Source organism: Grammomys surdaster, unplaced genomic scaffold (assembly GCF_004785775.1).
Source record: "Grammomys surdaster isolate TR1022 unplaced genomic scaffold, NIH_TR_1.0 325, whole genome shotgun sequence".
NCBI lineage: Eukaryota > Metazoa > Chordata > Mammalia > Rodentia > Muridae > Grammomys > Grammomys surdaster.
The window spans coordinates 138,634-158,988 of NW_021604744.1; the positions used below are offsets into that span (position 1 = coordinate 138,634).

The following is a 20,355-nucleotide window of genomic DNA, read 5'->3' on the forward strand; positions in this document are numbered from 1 at the left end:
AAATGATGAAGCCAAACATCATTGAGACTTCAAGAGGTCCTTCCAATCAAAGTATCCCCAAGGAGCTAAGAAGGGAAAGGGTCTGGGGAAGTTTGTTGAATGAAAGCACTTCTTGATATTGTTACCCAGCAAGTTTTGGGAACTGGATGCTGAATATAAGTAGTCAGGTCATTAGTGGGAGAAGAGAGCAAGAGTCAGGTAGAGGGATAGACCCATAGGAGAGGTGGTGACAGTCAGAGCCCATGGTCTGGTGGGCCGATGTCCCCTCCAAAGCACCCAGGATGTCCCAGCCAAAGCACCTGACTGCCCATGTACTCACCAGCCACCAGCGCTGCCCGGGACTGCACTGGGTAGAGCCGCCACTGCAGTGAACTCCACAGTCCCAGTAAGAGCTCTCAGGAGCCAGCAGGTGGTGGAGCTGTACCTCGAGACCACCCAGCCTCAGAGCCCGGGATCTGGGCTTTCCTGATCTCCATAGGTCTCCTCTCAAACACCTAGAACTTTCTAAGATGCACTTGGGCAACTTAGACCTGGGTAAAATTATCTGCAAAGACATGGGTGACTGGGCTGACAGCTCTTATCCCAACATGGCTGGCGAATTCATCGGTGTAAAATTTGAATAGCTTTCTTTGAAGGCTACAATAACATTCCATAGAAAGTGTGGTTTGGTATTATGTAAATGTAAAAAGAATTAGCTGACTTGGGCATCAGACAATTATAAATTTTAAGGAATGCTGATTGACAACTTAAGGTGTTTTTCTTTAAAGCTTTGGTGAGCTGCCTTTGAGTACTAACTTTACTTGCAGATAGTGACTCTTGTGCACTTAGCAGCAAGTGGTTCTTTTGCTGTCATTGGAGTTAGAATTTAAAAAGCAGCTGTTATGTTTGAAGCAGATTACCATGTTACTTGGTACAAAGAAAGAGGGTGAAGAGAAAGGAGGAATGAAAGAGAAAGGAGGGGAAAAGAAATGGTCTGTTAAACTTCCAACAGTTAGGATTTGTGAGCCCTGGTGAGTGCCAGCATCCACTAAATGAGGGGTGGAAACGATCACTACGTACAGCCAACTCTGCTTCTATTGTTTAGCAAGGCTTACGATTGGTTCATGAGAAATGCTTCTTTTCTGATTTGCTCATTCTGTGGTCGCACACTGTAGTGGCATATGGCCAATTGTGGCAGCCCTCTTAAAGCTGAAAAGAGCACCGGTTGCTGTTGCTGCTCACAGGGAAACTAGCCTGACCAGCCAAGGCCTGGGGTGACATTGGCGGGGATCCCGTATGCAAGGAAGAGTTGCAGATTCTTGTTTCACAGGAGGACGCTCTGTTCAAGTGCACCAGGGAGACAGGCCACCAGGTCTTTGGAGTACTGGAATCTGGGCATATTGTAAAAACAGGTTTTGTCCCTTAGGCCACCTCAGAACAAGTCCTTGTGGGAAAGTTTCCCAAGGAGAAACTGACTGTCTTACTGTCAGTTATTTGGAATCCGGCCATTGTCATTTTAAGTTTCCCTTGTCACAGATTTGTCCTGTAGCTTAATGCTTTGTCAGCTATACGTGCACCCACAGGACCCATGGACCTAGTTAATGATGCTGAGTTGAATTCAGTAGGTCTGGAGTGGAGCCCTCAGCTGAGCATTTCCACCCTCACCCCAGAAGTACCCAGGCTGCTCGAGAACCACTCTTGTGTGGAACCATTGCATATAGATAGATTAGACATTACTGCTGGGGCAGCACCCAGAACCTTAAAATCACTATCAAGTAACATCTTTCACCTTAAAATGGGCATTTACTTGGCTCAGAGATGTTTATAGTTCTAGTTTTAGGTGCTGTACGTACTTACATTTTAATTCTGTATTGTTTGTTTTGTTTTGAAACAGGGTTTCTCTGTGTGGCCTTGGCTGTCCTGGAGCTTGCTCTGTAGACCAGGCTGGCCCTGTATTCATAAAGACCTGTCTGCCTCTGCCTCCTGAGTCTTTGGATGAAAGGCATGTGCCACTACTGCCTAGTAGGGCTTGCTTTTTTAAACAGGAGATATATTTTTTATTTTTATTTAAGAGTTTGCATGTGTGTCTACATGTCTGTGTGCATATGCCTACGGAGGTCAGAAGAGGGCGCTGATGCCCTAGAGCTGGAATTACAGGTAGTTGGGAACTTTTTGACTTGGGTGCTGGGAACTGAAGTCAGGACTCTGGGCCATCCTCCAGTCCTTTAGTTTTATTCTTTGAATTTGTAAAATGTTAATATGATCATGTAGTGAAAATGGCACACAGCTTCAGAAGTGTTTCCCCTTTCCCTCCACCTATTTATTCTACCTATGCTTGAGTAAACCTCCTCAGGACTTTCTGCTTTGCTCCCCCTGTGTTTCTTTTTGCACAGCTAAAAGATGTGAAGGTGAGGTGTTCTCTATGCTCTTATGCAGTTAGCATCTTTCACATGTCCACATCTTAGGGAAGTCACCTCGAATCACGTCACAGAGATCTTCCTCATTCTCTTTTACAGCCAAATGACTTATTGTGTATATGTAACATAATGGGTTCAAATAATCACTTATGTTTAGGCATTTAAACTGTTGCTAGTATTTTGTAGTTACAAGTGATGCTGCAATCAGTAATCTGCCCATGTAGAACTTCCTGTGTTTGGAAGTGTTTCTATTTACTGAGTTACCAGATCAAATCCATATGCAATTTTTAAAAACTACTACCATAGTCTTCACCATGTAGGTGTGTCTGCTGTGGCCTGGCCTGTGGGCAGCATGCAGCAGGTGTCTAAGAACAGATATTAGTGGTCTAACACAAAATTATAAACTTAAACCATGTTGAGTTGTGTGTATGTGTATGTGCATACACCAGTGTGTGTGATAATTTTTGTAGCTTGGTTGAACAGTTCTAGAGAGCAGTGACTTTGTAGATGCCCTGTGGTGATGTAGGAAAGTTGGACATGCCTGCAAGTTAGACTTCTGCCATTTTGCTCTTTCACTAACCATGAATAAAGGTGTCTATGTATATGAGTCCCTCCAAGTTCATAGAGCTCTGTTTCTGAATTTGCATCCTGATAGGTATGAAGAGTATCTCAGTGAGGTTTAATTTGCATTCCTATTATGAGGGAATGTGGATATATTTCCATATATTTAAGAGCCACTTCAAAGGTTTCCATTAATTATCCATTCACATCTTTTGTTTATTTCTTTTTTAATTTATTGTTTTACCTTCAATTGTTTGTTTTTATTTATTTTTGAAAAGTGAACACACTGTATTTTGATCATATGATCGATCATACTCTTTCCCTTCTCCTTATTCCTTCTGTTTCTCTCTCCCATCAAGTTCATGTTGATTCTCTCTTTTAAAACCAAAAGTAAATGTAAAAGGAAAGGCAAAATCAAATAATCAAAACCACACAGTCTGCTTTGAATTGGCCAACCATTCCTGTGAGTGTGGGGCCTTCCCTGGAGTGAGGTTGATACAGCCAGTGTCACTTCCTTGAATAAAACAGATATTTCTTTCCCTGCAGCTGTGGATTGCAAACAGCTTCCTGGTCAGGAGGTGAGGCTTTGTGCCTGCTCCCCTTCTCCATGTTGAGCTTATGCCTGGCTTAGGCTTGTGAAGGTTTCCTGCTGCTGTCAGACTTTCTGAGTTCACATCTGCTGTGAACTCATTGTCCTGCCAAGTTGGGAGATCAGTTTCCTTGAAGTCAGCTCATGGCTCTTACAAGTCTTTCCACCCTTTGTTCCCTATAGATGCCTGAGGGGTCTGTATGGATCCCTTATAGATCCTTGAGGGAATGAGTGTGATAAAGGCATGCTATTCAGGGTGGAGCCCTTCAAAGCCTCACTCTGCATGATGCTCAGTCGTGGGTCTCTGTTAATTACTGTGAGAAGCTTCTCCATGAGGATTGAGTGAGATACTGATCTATGGGTACAGCAATTTGTCATTAGCAGTAGTTTTATTGCTATATTCACTTAGCAGAATACAAGTAACATGTTTTCCCTATGACCTCTGTACTCAGAAGTGTTCCTCTCATTAACTGTGAGACATGAATTCCATCTAACGGAGTTGGCCTTAAATCTAAAAGTGTTACTACTCTAACATCCCTGCCAATACCAATTTTAAAACTTTCTAACATGTGAGGATTATTAATATTTTCTCTGTGGTAAGTGTACCAAAATATTTTCCAAATAATCACTTGTGTTTTGAATTTAAAGAGTTTTGTTTTGTTTTAAGTAGGAATATTTGCTTTGGAGCTGGAGAGATGGCTCAGTGAGAAAGGGTACTGCACTAATATGAAGACAAATCTAGATTACCAGCATCCATGCAAAAAGCCAGGCATGACCTTGTGGTACTTATAGCCCAGAGGTGGGGGATTTGATCCTCACCATTTTGTGAGTAGATGCTATTTCTCCTATATTACAAATAGACTAATATTAAATGATCTTTCCAAGTACACAAGGCTTGTGAATAGTTAATTTTATTGGATGTACTAATATATTCATCTGTTGTTCTATTAACTGTCACTGTTTCAAATACCCTATGGAGGTCATGGAGGCTACAATGGTAAACTGCAAAAAAGAACAGAATTTGCTTAAACTGATTTGCAAAAAATACAACTGTAAACTTAGGAAAATGCACTAAAAGAAAGTAATCTATATGAACATATGCAAATAAAACCCTATTCTAGGCCTGGAAGAGGTGTCAATCATTAGTGATGTAGGGTGGTGAGGAAAGCCAGAGTTCATAAAGATGCTATGTGAGAAGTCAGCATTAGGATGCAGGCTGGAGGGTCAAAGAACAGGAGGAAGGCCCTGGTGGAGGAGAAGCAGGCAGAGCCAGGTCAGGTCAGCCTGGTGAATCACGCTGAGAAGGATGTGTTCTAGTCTAAGGGTGGTGTGAACTCTGGAAAATCTAGGCAAGAGGCAGCAGAGCCAAGTTTGCATTTTGAGCTCTTGGAAAACAGGTTGGAAGTAAGCAGATCGATCCGGTGTAGATGATGAGCAGGTTAGGGCAAGGTAGCAAGGATACCAGGCTTAATGACAAGTAGAAGCACTGTTTCTCTACCAGAGACAGGTTTTACAAACCCCAGCTCAGTTCACTACCCTGGATGCAGCAATTGGACAGAAGACAATGGGTTTGCAGGAAGAAGTAAGTATCCTGTTTTCTCTGGCAACAGTCACCCCTGATCTGAGGTGTTGGTCAGTCAAGCTGTGGGCTACCTAAACTCCCCTCAGAGTCAAAGCATCACCCCACAAACTGCACAACAGGAAGTGGGGGAAATTATCACAGGGGAACTCTGGCCCACAGTATCAAAGCCAAGCCACAAGACCAATGCTTATTTGGTACAGGAACGGTGTTTTTGATAGGCAGGGGGCAAGACAGAGGGGCTGCACTGAGAAGTTAGTGCGGGGGGAGGGGGAAGTGCTGACTTGAGGGATGAACTCTTGCCACAGTCCTGGTTTTGATGCAGGAGGAGATGTGTGGTGCTGACAAATAGTTCTTCAGTTGCTAGAACAGGCTTGCAGATGTGCTAGAGACCAGTGTATAGAAAGGCGATTACATGGGCCCTGCACATCCCTGTACACAGTATGACAGTTTTATCTGGACTATCTTATCAGGGGTTTTTGAGATATAAGAACCTGAGAAAAAAGAGATGGTGTCTCTCTTCAGAACAGAGTGTTTTTCACTCCAAATGAAAGAGATATTGTAGTATTCTAGAGCCCAGATCAGGCAGGTGTGGTAACAGCCCCTTTTAAAAGACATGTTTCTTAAGCTCAGGGATCCTCAGCCGGGATGTAAACTCACTTGTTTACCTGCTGTGCCCCCTCCCTTTGTGGCAGCCTTTGGAGCCACATGACCAACTTAGACTCAAAACTTATGCTGTCTCTGTGCTGGGAATTTAGTTGCTTGTCTCTGACCCAGGATAGGGCGGGTTAGGAGACAGACTTGTTAGTTCAAAGGACAGTGTAAGATCTCTGCTCTTAGTGACAAGTTTTCTGAGATTTTAATTATGTGTCTGGGGTGGTTTTCTGTGTTTACATTGCTTGACATTCCCTGCTTTTGATGTTATTAGTTAATTAATTAAATTAAAAAGTTATTAGGCTTTTCAAATAAATAGAGCGTTCTTCTATAGGTAAAGTTTCCTATTTTATATTCCCTAATCCACCACATGACACTTTTGTCTTTCTGATCCATCTTTTCTTTAAGAAGTCTGGCAGCTCCAGATAATTTGACTCATCAGTTTTCAAAAATTGACAAATTTATAATAGGTTATGATTTTATTTCTCATTTAAAACAAATACTTCTGTCCTTAATTTTCTTTTTCTAAAAGGGAGTATGTCAAATTATATGATTATAGAGTCACAAAAGCTATCCTAATCCTAAGCAGCTGAGGAGATCATAAAAGCTTGAGACAAAACCCCCATGCAATGGAAAATCATAATATATTTAATTATTTCTCACTTAGACAGTTTTTGAGTGTCTCTTATCATGGAGAACCAGGTTCACTCTCCTAGTGAAGAGCACAGAACAGGCACAATGTGACATTCCAGGTACTTAAAGGTATCAAGCAGAGTTTAGGGCAAGTCTAATGGACTAGTTTGTAGATTAAATGTCTCACAGGAACCTGTGCTTGGAACCCGTGTCACCATATTATTGTGAGGTCTGATTGAGCCAAATGGAAAATCTTAGTTACCAAAGCAATTGGCAAAGTCATTCTAACAGAATGCATTCTTCAGTTACCCAGGAAAATATCCTAATGTCTACATTAGAACTATATTAACTTTCTAAAATGAGAGTTCCTTCAGGAACGTTTAAGGTTTTGTTTGTTTGGTTTGTGTGTGTGTGTGTGTGTGTGTGTGTGTGAGAGAGAGAGAGAGAGAGAGAGAGAGAGAGAGAGAGAGAGAAATATCTATCACAGTGCTTAACATTGAAAAATCTAGAATCCCTCCATCTTTTTAAATCTGAGAGGTGACTAACTCGTAGGATTGTGACTCAAGCTGGCTTCCTGTGGTGGAGGGTTCTGTTAGTCTAGGAGGTGTGTTTCAGGTAGAAAATCCCAAAGATGACAATCATCTTTTGCTGCCTTACCAACCTCAGAACACAAAGGATACTAGCATTTAAGCATTGTGTTATAGTTAGGGCATATAGAGGAATTAACTTCAAATTACCAAAAATATGAATATGAAAGAGATTCCTCCCCAGCATTTAAGGGGTGATTTAGTCTCTGATAGATTGTGGAGGAGTTAAAAATGTCTGGATGACAATTTGTATAAGTGCTTGTATTGCAAGCATGAGGATTTAGATTTGAGATCAAGGATCCACATTAAAAACAAAACAAAACAAAAAGCTAGGCATGGCAGCACGTGCTTCTAATACCAGGGCTGGAGAGTTGGAGACCTGTGGGTCACTGGAGCTCATTGCTCAGCTAGGCTAGACTAGTTGGTAAAGTCTAGGCCAATGAGACATTCTGGAGATAGAGACAGAGATAGAGACATAAACAGAGAGACAGAGAGACAGAGATAGACAGAGACATACAGAAAGACAGAATTATAGATAGAGAGACAGAAAGACACACCAAGAGAGGTGTGCACATAGGCACTTGTGCACAATGGTGACATGCACACATAGATGTCTAACTCATCACAATATGCATGCTTCCTGTGAGCACTGACAGTAAGGGGCTACTGTAGTAATCTCCGTGTAAGTTAGGTTCCTGTCTCTTAGTTTACTAAGGCATATTTCCTGAACAATGTCTGTGCCTTTCATTACTCATTCACACAGTCCCATCTGATATCCTACCAGGACTTTCTAAAAGAGCTATATTTTCCAGGTTGAGCTTGTCTTTTGTTGCTTTGACAGTAATATGGGAGAGTTGGGTCCAGACACAAGAGCAGGTAATAAGGCCACAGGGGAGTGTCGGAGTTTCCCATTGTCACTGAATGGCCTGACACATCGGTAAAACCGCATCTATTATCATTCTTGATAGAATAAAAATAACTGTAAAAAATTCATTTATAATAAGTACTCAAAAGATTAAATAGGAGACATAGTAAGAAGTCTTTTTTTCTTTTTTACTAACCACTTAATTGAAATTCTTTCAGTAACAGAGAGCTGTTTTTCTTCTGAGCAATTAACATATGTCTTTTATTATTGCTATTATCTTTAATGTGAGAGGAATTTGAAGTTATCTGAGAAAATATAAAACCCTAGTAAAATTCTTAACAATTTAGGGTGACTCCCTGGCATTACCCTAGAGGTGTTATTAATTAATTCTGACTTCCCAGTTTCCTTTCTAACTCTAAGTCTCTGTTTTTGTTAGAGCAGAGCAGCTGAGCATACACCTAACATCTCCCAACAGCTTTCCATGGCTGCCTCTTGACTAAACCACTCCCCATTGCTCATTCTGCATTCACTCTGCAATACTGAAGCTGGTCGCAGTTCTTGACAGGAAGTTCAAGCACATGAAGCTCTTCAGTTCCAGTGAGCTACAGCCCCACTATGGAGCTACGCTAGCTGCTGACTTGGCTCTATTCTTCACATGAAACTCCCCATTAAATCATCTTTTGATTTTGGCTATAATATTTTATCTTCACATACGAAAAGATAATAAGATGAAGCTTTTAAATGCACATAACTCATTAACTTTCTGAAAATTTAAAGATGAAGTATTTTAGGTAGAGCCAATGCCTTTGATATGTCCTTTCTAATGTTTGAAAAAATATTTTTATTTATGTGTATGTGCATTTGTGTGTGTATTCACATGTGTATGCAGGTGCCCACAGAGGCCAGAGGAGGGCTTTGAATGCCTTGAAGTTAGAGTTACAGGCTGTTATAAAATGTGTAATGTAGATGATAGAAACCGAATTCAGAGTCCTCTGAAAAAGCAGCAAACACTCTTAAACACTGAGCTACCTGCTAACTAGCTTTTTTTTTTTTTTAAAAAAAAAATCTTATCCTGATATGCTTGCTGTATCTGCACTTATCCATATGGTTTTATACTTTTGTCATGCAAGTGTTCATATTGTATTTATTTGCAATTTTTAAAATCTTATGAATGACTTTGTACTACATTTGTAATTGTGCCACTTATTTTGTTGATAGGCATACTCTGTTATATTGTACTTTATAATACAAATAATGACATCCTTTCTTTTGTTGATGCATACTCAAATTGTTTGTAATTATTGGAAATTAATAAAAATTGAGTCATTTCTCTAGCCCACATTTTTACTTTTTTTTTTTTTTTTTTTTTTTTAGGAATCTACAAACAAATTTCTATAGTGACTGTGTTGGATTACATCCCCTGCCGGGATATATAAAGGGTTCTTCTTTTTTCATCTTTGTTGGCTTTTTTTTTTTTTTAACTGGACAAGATTTCTCTGTGTAGCCCTGATTGTCTTGGAACTAGCTCTGCAGACCAGGCTGGCCTCAAACTCAGAGAGACCCACCTGCTTCTGCCTCTGGATGCTGGGAATTTGTAGATCTTGACACATCAAATTTCAGCCTTTCTATTTGTGACTTTAAAGTATCAGCTAATGTGGAATTAGGATAAGTGAAACTCAGAACAGGATGATAGTTTCCAGGGGAATGGAAGCAAAAATCCTGTGATCAGATGACTGCTGCAAAAGCGTGAGAAACAGTTCATCTTCCCAGCTCAGGGGCCCCCACGTGTGGCTTCAATGATGGGTAGGGTTACAGAGACAGGCAGATCTCTGAAGCTCACTGACCAGTTAGTCTAACCAAAATGAGTTCACTGAGAATCTCAAAATAGAAGAAGGACAGAGATGGAGGAAGACACTTGATGAGTGACTTGTGGTCTCTCACTTGTACACAGGGGCACACACACACACTCATCACCAGACACACACTCAAGAGAAATGGCTAAGTTGAAAGTGTGGCCTCCTACTGATGTCACCAATGATGGAACAAAAAACCTCTTAGCAACATCTGACACCTTTTTGTAGGTGTGATTTGGCTGGTAATTTCTGTGTGAGACTTATTTAGAAACAAAATGAAGGGCAATGGGGATGGCTTGTGGATTAAGAGCTTGCTGTACAGACGCGAGGAAGTGCGCTTGGACCCTGAGTACCCACATAGAAGCCAGATGAGGTGTCAGGGACCCTTGTGCTTACAGTAAAGTGGAAGGTGGAGACAGGAGACTCTTCAGAAGCTCATGGGCCAGCTAGACAGGCTTGTGGAACAGTAAGCAACAAGAGACTGTCTCAAACAATGTGGAAGCTGAACACCAGCACTCCAAGTTGTTCCCTGACCTCCACATGCACACCCTCACTCACACACACACTATAAAAATGAAATGAACACAAATAAGCTGCAAATAGATTTTGGACATACTTTTTATTTAAGCATGGGCTTTTAGCATGGTTCAGCTTATAGTGCAGCCTTCTGTTTCAGTAATAGTCAGCAGCTGCAGGACCATTAGACTTTGCTGGTGTTGGCTCAACTTCATCAGAAGGTATGACTATGACCCACAGGGAAACAACCCATGAAGAGAACACAATGAGGAAAACATCCACCATCTTACAAGTCACTTAGTTACCACAAACACGACATGGCAGTTACTGTTAGTAAACCAGCCACTTTAAAAAATTGTTTTAGACAAGGTATTGGGAACTTCACTGTGGGAAGAGATAGGGTGTTCATCCACAATTTTTTTAAGTAGAAAATATCTGAAGGTCAAACATTTTTTTCCTATCCACAAAATGATGCTATATCAACATACATGATAAGGAGCATACTAAAGGACTTAACAGTGTCTTTACAGTTATCATCTTGAATAGGTATCTGAATTAACTTTCTGCATAATACAAGTCGGTCAAAGTCCAGCAGCAAAATATTGCAACACAGCAAGTAGATACAGTTTCAGTGTGTTATACAGTAGTGGAGGATACATAAAGGACAAATGATGATAACTTAATCATATAAAACAAGAGACAAAGATGAAATACAGTCTTCTTAAATAGTTCAGTGACCCAGAATGTTAAATACTGTGCTAAAATGCCATTTAAAACATAAAATCTTTAAAAATTTTTGTGCTTAAACTTTTTTTATGTTAAACTATTTCTTATTCTCAATACTGCCACTGTAACTGATATTACAACAGATCACAATTTCCACTGATGCACTGACGTGAAGACATTTACTTATGTGCAGACAGCTGCACATCATTAGCTCACAGTGTGGAAAGGTGGAGGACACTCAGTCTTGAAGGGCTTTCTGTCAGCCAAGTCCTTCATCTTTGTTTCCTGATATTGGATGCAGTGAGAAAAACCAGGAAGGGACACATTGTACGCTGGAAAGGGAAATAAACTTGGATTCTTCATGGACATCGTCTAAGTGACCTTCGTCTTCTGTTGTAGAAGTGCCTGAGCCCATGTTGTCGTGAAAAATTCATCATGTAATTTTGTTTGCGAGTGCTGTTAGAAAAACCACAAGTAAACCACAAGAAAGAGCATGTAAGTCCCATCAATGAACATATGGTCTATTCTAAGGTTCCAAGATAGCCTGCTATAGATCTGAACATTTTCAGAGTTCAGGAGTCATGCAGACTTCACCGACTAGGGACAGAATAATTAGATGCCTCACTACCTTTGGCCCTGAAGTCCTTTTCTTTTCAGGACCAGAACACATCTCCCCATTGACTCCACTCCAGCGGACGTGCATACTATACTCATTACCTTATTTATATACAAACATAGCAAAAGCGATTTGGTTACATTAGTTAACATTTTTGTTTCAAGTTTAAAGGGCTAAAATAAAAACAAAAGCTTAGTTAGCAGACCAAGCTAGACTTTCCTAGATTGCTGACTCTCAGGGTGCACAGTGAAGATGTTGCCTTCCACTGTCTGTTTCAATCAGCAACTGGGGTTGAATTTGATAATCATGTTTTACTGAAAGAGGCTCTATGCTAAAAAGGAGGTCATAAAATACTTAGGAAATGCAGGAGAACATATGACCATATATGTGTGTATATATATTGTTCCCTACACACACACACACACACCTACATGTACTATACGTGAAGCTGATAAATATAATGAAAATGGATATTAGGATCCTCAGCAAATTAAATAATAGTTTTAGTGAAAGCTGCTAACATTTTGGCATGAAAAATAGAGGTCTTTTTTTTTAAATTCAGACAGGGTTTTACCATTTTGCCAAAGTTGACCTCAGACTTATGATTCCCTTTCCTCTGCTTCAAGAGTGTTGTGGTTAGAGGAAAGCACCCCAACTCTCACTCTCCTTTTTTAGGGTTCATGATCTGTAACATCACTGAGATAAGAATTGTACTTTCATACACTGAACTGAAGGGCAGTATATTAATATGTGGCATCAATATGTGATTTGAATAGAAATGTATTAAGTCTTCCAAATGTATTAAGTTTCTTTAATATGTGCAGAGAGAGGTGATGTCAGTGATATGATTCTACCATCAAGGGCAGCATATGATCAATTAGTTAGGATAAAGGGAAAGGATAATCTTATCAATAATCCAATTCTCACAAGGTGTAAAATAATGCTCTTTAAACAATATAGTCGGCACTCTACTTAGCTATAAAAATGTGAAAAACTTTAAACTGAGAGAATTTTATGTAATTCCAGTTAATCATTTGAATAGATTTATAATAAGACTCTCAAGGAAAACACAGACATAGCTCTGAAGCAGCAATATCTGTCTTGAGACCCTGATAAAAAGGCAGGCGCAATACAAGCATATTTTATAAAAAGCAAAGTGCTAATGTCTTTCCACTTAGGATGCCCATATTATCAAGATATTAGTAACTACAAAGCCAAAATAAATATCCAAAAAGGATATTTTGGAGAAACAGAATATGTGTGTGTGTGTGTGTGTGTGTGTGTGTGTGTGTGATATTTTGATTTCTGGTAGTCTTCACCACCACCCTCTGCTTACATAAGATGGTGATAATTTTATTACTTTATGTCAATCAGTGTCAGTGCCAAAGTGAAAGGGTCAAGAAAACACACCCACACTTATCAGCTGCTGTGAGCAGTCTTGGAAGTGGGCAGTGACCTAGTGCCCTGAGCTAGTTAAGGATTAGAGAAACCATTGTTATTGTTTTTATTTGCTACATTTTGGGACTGGCCCTTGGTGTATTTTTGCCAGCATATGAAGTCACCCTGAGTCCTTGGCACTATCACAATGGTCCCTAAACCAACTTCTGTGTCTCTATTCTCCACTGAAAAGAAACTATGACATGCTGTGAAGCATACGATTTACACTTAAGATAACTGTAAAATTATATGTATGTATACCAGGCCTCATGCTAAGATTGTATGCATGTATGCCAGGCCTCATGCATGCATACACAAAATAGTTATACCTCACTCTCAGGAAACTTTTCTTCAGAGGTTGGCTTTGTTTATTAAAAATGTATCCATAACTCTTACATGTCATAACAGCATCGAACTAGTGACAACACACATCTCATGTCCTCTTCCTGATTAATCCTATTGTTTTTCAGACCCTTTCTTCTGATCCACCACTATACAGACTGCTCTACACAAAGCGGCCTCTTAGTCTACACCAGCCTCACTGGCATCCTCTGGCACCATGCTCTCAGTTTCTATTTGTGTGTCCAGGATCACATTTGCTTTTGTGCTCACAGCACCCCTCAGCAGGGATTTCTTTTATTTTCTTTCCGTTTTCTGTCTTGAACCCCCATAGCACTCATTTCCTGCTGAGTGTTGCTCCCCACATGTAAGCTTCTGATAATATGGGGGTCTGTTGTCCAGCTCTGTCCATCCCCAGCCACAGCTCTGCACCTCCTGCTTGACCTGTGGGTGGTCAAGGCATGCTATTATATTAAACCTTTGTAGACTTACAGATTGGACTCCTGCTGTAAATCATTACTCTTTAACTATAAGGAATAATTGCAGAGTTAAAGCAATGGAATTATTCTGTCAAGACATGTTCAAAGACAAAGTACTCAAATGTAAAATGGTTAAATATTTTACATAAAACCCCAAATAAGCAAGATACTTAGTTATCTCATTGTAACTTAGAATGGTGTGACGGTGACCCTGCAGATATGAGAAAAGACATGCTTAACTTTAACTGAAGTTGTTAACAGTCTCAAAGCAAAGTCTACTGAAGTGACTTTATTATGGCACTGCTTTAAAATTTCCATCTTTATACTGTAGATTTTTAAAGAGACTTAAACACAATTTAGGAGATGTTTAAATTCACTGGGTCCACTGGATTTGATTCAGTTTGTGTTATATAGCTGTGGATTCCCATGAATCTTGATAGGCACATGGACGTTTGTCTGCTTCAGGTCTCTAATGTTTATATACTTGTATAGAAGCAGCTGCACTTTCAAAGCATGCTTATAGCTAACTAGGAACTTGGTTCTGAGTCCTTTACACTGGAGTTTAATGAAGTGGAATTTTACAGATCCTAAGCCTGTTCAAGTACCATGGTCAGGACAGAACAATGTTTGACTCTAGGCCCATTCAATACCCTGTGTGAATAGTAAGCAGCTACTCTGTCTTCTAAAACATTTAGTTTACAAGACTATATATTTGAGGAGTTTTAATCTTATAAATTTTGAACACATTTAAAAATGTTGTATTGGTCTATTTTGTGGGGAGTGTATTTTTGCTCTCGATGCATGCAGAGGCATGCAATAGACAGTGTCATAGTAGGTGCATCTGAGTTCTTAAGATTCATTTTTCACTGCAACTACTGGGGAAAGTGATTTTTAGTATAAGTTCAATATAAGCAGTGATGCTCATCTGGAGGCACATTCTAGCACTGGGCATACCAATCCACTCTGATTGTAGATAGTAACTTAAGTAACTCTTCAAATGTAACTCATTGAAAGAAGGGAGATCAATCAGCGGTTTCCAGTAAATGCTGACTGAAATTCCGACTGTTGCAGGGATTTCTGAAGACTTAGATGACATATGGAATTAGAAGATACATCCCTGATTTGGCACAGAAAATATCGGGATTGTGAGATCTTTAAGGAATTTATGATCCTGTCTTCTTTTGAACCATTACTTTTTACTGGAATTACAGTATTACTACAGTATTACAGCTCATTTATTATTATGAAAATAAATTTGCCGGGCAGTGGTGGCATACAGTCTAATCCCAGCAGTTGAGAGGCAGAGGCAGGTGGATTTCTGAGTTCGAGGCCAGCCTGGTCTACAGAGTGAGTTCCAGGACAGCCAGGGCTACACAGAGAAACCCTGTCTCAAAAAAAAAAAAAAAAAAAGAAAAAGAAAAAAAAACTCCCCCCCAAAAAAAGAAAAGAAATTTAATCTAAAAGATATGGAAAAGGTTAAGATTAGAAGAATTTGAGCTTATAGAAATTTAGGCATCTTATTGGTCAGAAATTCAATATTTTTCAACATGTGATACAACAAACAATAATTTATCTGAAGGCAGAATTAAGAATCCAGTGACTATAGCTGTACCTTTCAGAGAAATTCAGGTGACTTTAGGGTAGATAGCACAATTCAAACTGACCCCAGAGCACAGATGAAGGTCATGTGCTTTGGGGGATGGTCCACATCAGTAAGTGGAGTTGCAAATGCCTCAGACCCTGAGACTTTCAGATTTCTCTTCTGCTAACTGGAAATGAGGATGATATTTGGCCACACACTTCAGGAAACTGCCAGGATTAAACAAAAAACCTTAACACCAAATGCATGTTTACTTTGGACCATTTTACACTCAAGTCTTGAAGCTGGTGAATCAAAGGACAAATAGAAGAAGGCCCATCTTATCAATAAGCTGGATTCAGAATTTATAAGTGTCAAGAGCATAGCACCCCTCTGTCAATTATTAAATTAAAATTGGTAAGCAAAGGTACCTTCGTGTATTTCCCCTGCCCAACAAATCTTTTGAAAGACATTAGCTACAGACTTGAGATCTTTTGCATACATTTGAATTACAGTTCCTCATAAGGAGTTTATTAGCTTCAGTGGTGTCTAATATGGAGCCCGGCATGCTTGGCCAACAAGGGAATGCTGATTACCACACCCTCCAGCTTATGTGGCTGTATCCAATATCACAGACTTTGGCTAAATTGGCTAACTTTACTGGATGTTGAACATTCTGTCAGTGTATCTCAGTATCATCCATAACTGGTTTTCTAGAAGATTTTTACTTGTGAATGGTCCTCTACAGAAATTCTCAGCTAGCTTTGGTAAAACTGCAAAACTGAACAGATAACAGCCTTCCCGATGTAGTGACAATGACTTACCTTACTCTAGTAGAAAACCAATGTCAGCAAATAATGAAATATAATACAAGTTAAAAAATGCTTCTCAACGCATGCAGCACTGTGATTACTCATAAAAGTCTGATCAGGCTTAGGTGCAATATAGGACTTTTCATCTCTTTTGAAAATAAAAATTCAACATGTTATTCCTTATCCTTCTATCCTCAATATAGAGATATGCTTAACTTTTTAATGTAATGAAACATGCAATATTTGCTCATAACCATATGTCAAGGTACATGTAGCTATAACACTACATTTGGCATAAATGTTACACATAAAATATAAATATTAATCATTTAATTTCTATTGTAAATTTTATCTGTGTTCTCAATTATTTACATTTTAGGTACTATTAACACCCGATGAGATTAAGGAATGGGGTTTAAAAATGGAGAAGCCTTCTACATCAGATAAGACAGTCAAATTTAATAAAGGAAAAAATGCTTTGCGAGAAATGTAATATGCTCATCTTCATAAATCATTTGTGCCAAAAAAGTGACAGTATCTTGATGATGAATAGCAAGGGGGGATGGTCATGATGGAACTTATATTAAAATCTGATAAATGTGTTTAAAGGCAAAGTTAGCAACATATTACTTTTCAGTTTTCAATAAATGTGGCAACAATTTGCTTGTTACTAAATCAGTTCACAAAGGCTAACTTTCCACTGAGTGATTTACTTTCAAGGTACACATGCGAAAATCAGCCCAATTCATTAACCACATGACAGGCCGTGACTGAGACACGCACACAAATGTGATGTGTGAATGGAATGCACGTTTGGGTGAGGGAGAGTCTTAGGTGAGAAGCGTTGAATGCCCAGCAGAAGGAGCTGAGACAACAGATTCTCTTGCACCCTAAGAAGCACCCTACCACCAGCACGGATCTTGTGAGGGATCTGCCCAAGTTCACAAACATTTACTGAAAAATAGCCTATGCTAGCAAAGGAGGTCAGAGAAATTAGGATTCTCTTGGTTGGAAATGACTGTGTTATGTATGCTATACCATTTGGACTTTATGGAATGAAGTCTTTTTGTGAACTAGTGAGGCTGGAAAAAAACCTAATCTGACAGTTCAATGCAGACAGATTAGCAGGGGGTAGCCATGACAGAGGTTTCCATGTGCAGGTTTCACTGGCAAACAAGAGAGTATTACAGTCACAAATAAGCACAAGGACTTCACTTGTTGAATGCTAAAAGGGATGTTTCTGTCTTTATCGTTATAGTCTGGTCATTTTTTTATGTTTATGATACTCAAATCTTTCCACAGATAGTCTTTTGGAATTAAAACATTAAGAATATATTATATGTCCTGTTCATTTAGAAGTTCCCCTATATCTGGAAACATTTTCCAAAGGTATTGAATTTGTTCTCACCAAACTCATATGTCCTTGTTTAATATGGGCAGTGTGGACATTACTCAATGTGAGATACCATGCATGATCACAGCTTTTCTTTCTAGGGGTTTCTAGCATATGTCCTTGGTACATATATACAAACGTAAAATTATGAAATCAAGGCTAGGTCAAAGCAACTGTCACTTAGAAAGGAAAATACATTACAAAAGTTATTTCACTGAAATGTAGGTTGCAAAAACATGCTAATAGTGCTGTCTGCATGTTAAATCAGGTGGGATTTGTACCAAGATGTGTCTCAGGTGACTCCTCCATAGTGGAGAAGTGACCATCACTAGCTCACACAGCTAGCTAAAGGCTCTGATAGAGAAGTCTAGCTAAGTAAGAAAATATATTCCATTCGTGGGGCTTTATGAATGCATTCTATTCTACTTCTTAAATATACATATTTTCCATAGCAAAATTTGTAGTGTTTATGAAACAAAATGAACTTCAGCTAGATTCTGTGTATCTCACACAGTTGAAGGACAAACGGGTTGTTATAGTTTATTTTCCTGAATTATCTGGAGCTTTCTATTATACTATTGTATTCATCTAATGGATAAACTGTACTGCAAGGTTATCAAGTACATGGTAATGACTTTTAAAACTTTTATGATTCTTACAAAAAGTAAATACTTTGAATGTTATAGTGGCATAAAACATTATATCTTAATAACAGAGCAAAAATACCAAATATGAAATTCTAAAATATAATTCTTTAAGTATATATATTACAGTTCATTTATTGAATTGAGCTCTGTGAAGTATACATTTTTTTCTAAAACAAGGGAAATAAAGTACTCCTATAATTTTAAGATATCTAAAGATATCACTAAAAGGATATGATTTGTTTCTAAAATTATGTGTACTTAAGATCTGAAGAATTCACTGAAAAATGATGTGAAGAGAAACAAGGTATACAGCAACACTCATGATTGCTGGTACTGTCCCTGTTCAAATGACTTAGTGTCCTGAAGCTTTGAGACTATGATATAGGGTCAGGGCAGGAGATACCTGGCAAGTGATAAATTCTTTAAAGTCTTAAAACTCTGCAGATTGAATAAAAATGAAGTCTTATAATACAGGTTACAGTTCCAGAATGTAGTAAGTTTTGAGTCTTATGGCAGTATCATGATGCTGGTAGTTGCTTACAAAAATTAATACCAACATCAGGTATTCCAGAAGGTTCTCCTGTGGGCAGGCAGGAAGGCTTCCTGATAGAACTCTAAGAGCCCCTGAGGCAGCAGGTCAACAGGGAACTGAGTTTTGTTTTCCAGTTGTGAAAGGGTTACTTCATGCTAACATAGACTACTCTAGATGGTGGCAGTGGCTCGTCTGGGTGGGAGTGGAAAGTATCTACTCAAACGTATGCTATGCTGAGGAGTCTTGCATGCACCCAGGGCAGAGTTAGTGTCCTGCTTTCTGTTGAGAATGGGCAACTTTTGAAGTTTCCAGGGGAGTTTGTAATGCTGTTTATGCAAGTGGTCTTGGCGGAAGGCTTGAAAGATGTGATTGCTGATTCTGGGTTAATTCCCAAAAAGTAACCGAGGTCCCTATAAAGTCTGCACAATTCCTAGTGCAGACAAGGCTAATCCTTCAGAGGAAGGCCAGCTTCCCCAGGGATTCTGAGATGGGGTCTCTCTGCTCTGAGAGAGGTCAGGGCACAATGGCTCTAAGACTGGATTCTGGTCTACTTGGACATTCTCTATGTCCTCACTATTCACATACATACATGTGTATGTTTACAGTCTTTAAGAGCCCTCCTAGAATAATGTAGTTGGAAAAAACTAATATCTAAGTAAAACACCAGCCTCATGTTTAGATTCAAGGGTCAAGGTTCCTTTAAACTTAGATTTCTGTCCTGTAGAGGCAGAGCCCAGCAAGTGGTCCAAAAGCAGCAGAGCGCACAGTGGGGGCTTGTGTGGGGACTGGGTTGCTCTTGAAATTGGGATTGATATGGATGCCATGCAAGCAGGTGCCTCAGTGACAGCTGGGACAAAGGCTAGCTCAAGACTGCAGAATTCAGCTCATGGCCATGATAGAAAGAAAACAAAATCTGGTAGTTCTACCAATTAATGATTGAAATTTGCTTTCAAAATGACTGAAATCAGCCACAAAACTGATTTCATTTCGGATCTGGTAAACAGAATGAACATTTGAACCTATCTACCGAGAAGATTCGCCTCTCCTTGACAACCACTTGGAGCCACCAGTTCGAACCCGCCGAGACATAAGCATTCCAGTTTTACAGGAACTAGATTGTTAGAGAAAAAGCAAGTCATCTCTTTGCAAGGGAACAGTTAACCCAGACAGAGGAGAGCTGTGACCGCACTTTCACAGGGGACAAACAAACAAGGGGGAGGACACCCTGTACTTGTTGAGTGAGAGGCTGGTCAGGAGCAGTGTGAAACCATAGAGTCTCTGTTCTAGTTACAACCAAATCCTTAACTGTAGAATGCTGCTAGGGTTGATACTATGGGCTCATTCACCATGGACACTCTGTATATAGACCAGCACAGATGATTCTTTTAGGAGGCCATTTTATTTTGTAAGGCAACCCAGATCAAGCATAAGACGTCACTTCCCATTTCCCCAAAGACTTCTGTTTTATTGAATTTGATCAATCCTGCCAACCCTTAAATAAACATTTTACTTATCAAAGCTTTCTAAAGCCCACCAAACTACATTCAGGGCTTTGTTATACT

General features: G+C 39.4%; 1 protein-coding gene across 1 annotated transcript in view; it reads right to left on the minus strand.

Annotated features, from left to right (window-relative positions):
- Positions 1-10,317: 10,317 nt before the first annotated feature.
- Reln (reelin) overlaps positions 10,318-20,355 on the minus strand; it is a 416,018-nt gene continuing 405,980 nt past the window's right edge. Inside the window, exon 64 of the mRNA XM_028778108.1 lies at positions 10,318-11,415. Within this exon, the coding sequence (XP_028633941.1) occupies positions 11,319-11,415 (97 nt within the window). The 3' untranslated portion in view covers positions 10,318-11,318. The remainder of the gene's footprint in view (positions 11,416-20,355) is intronic.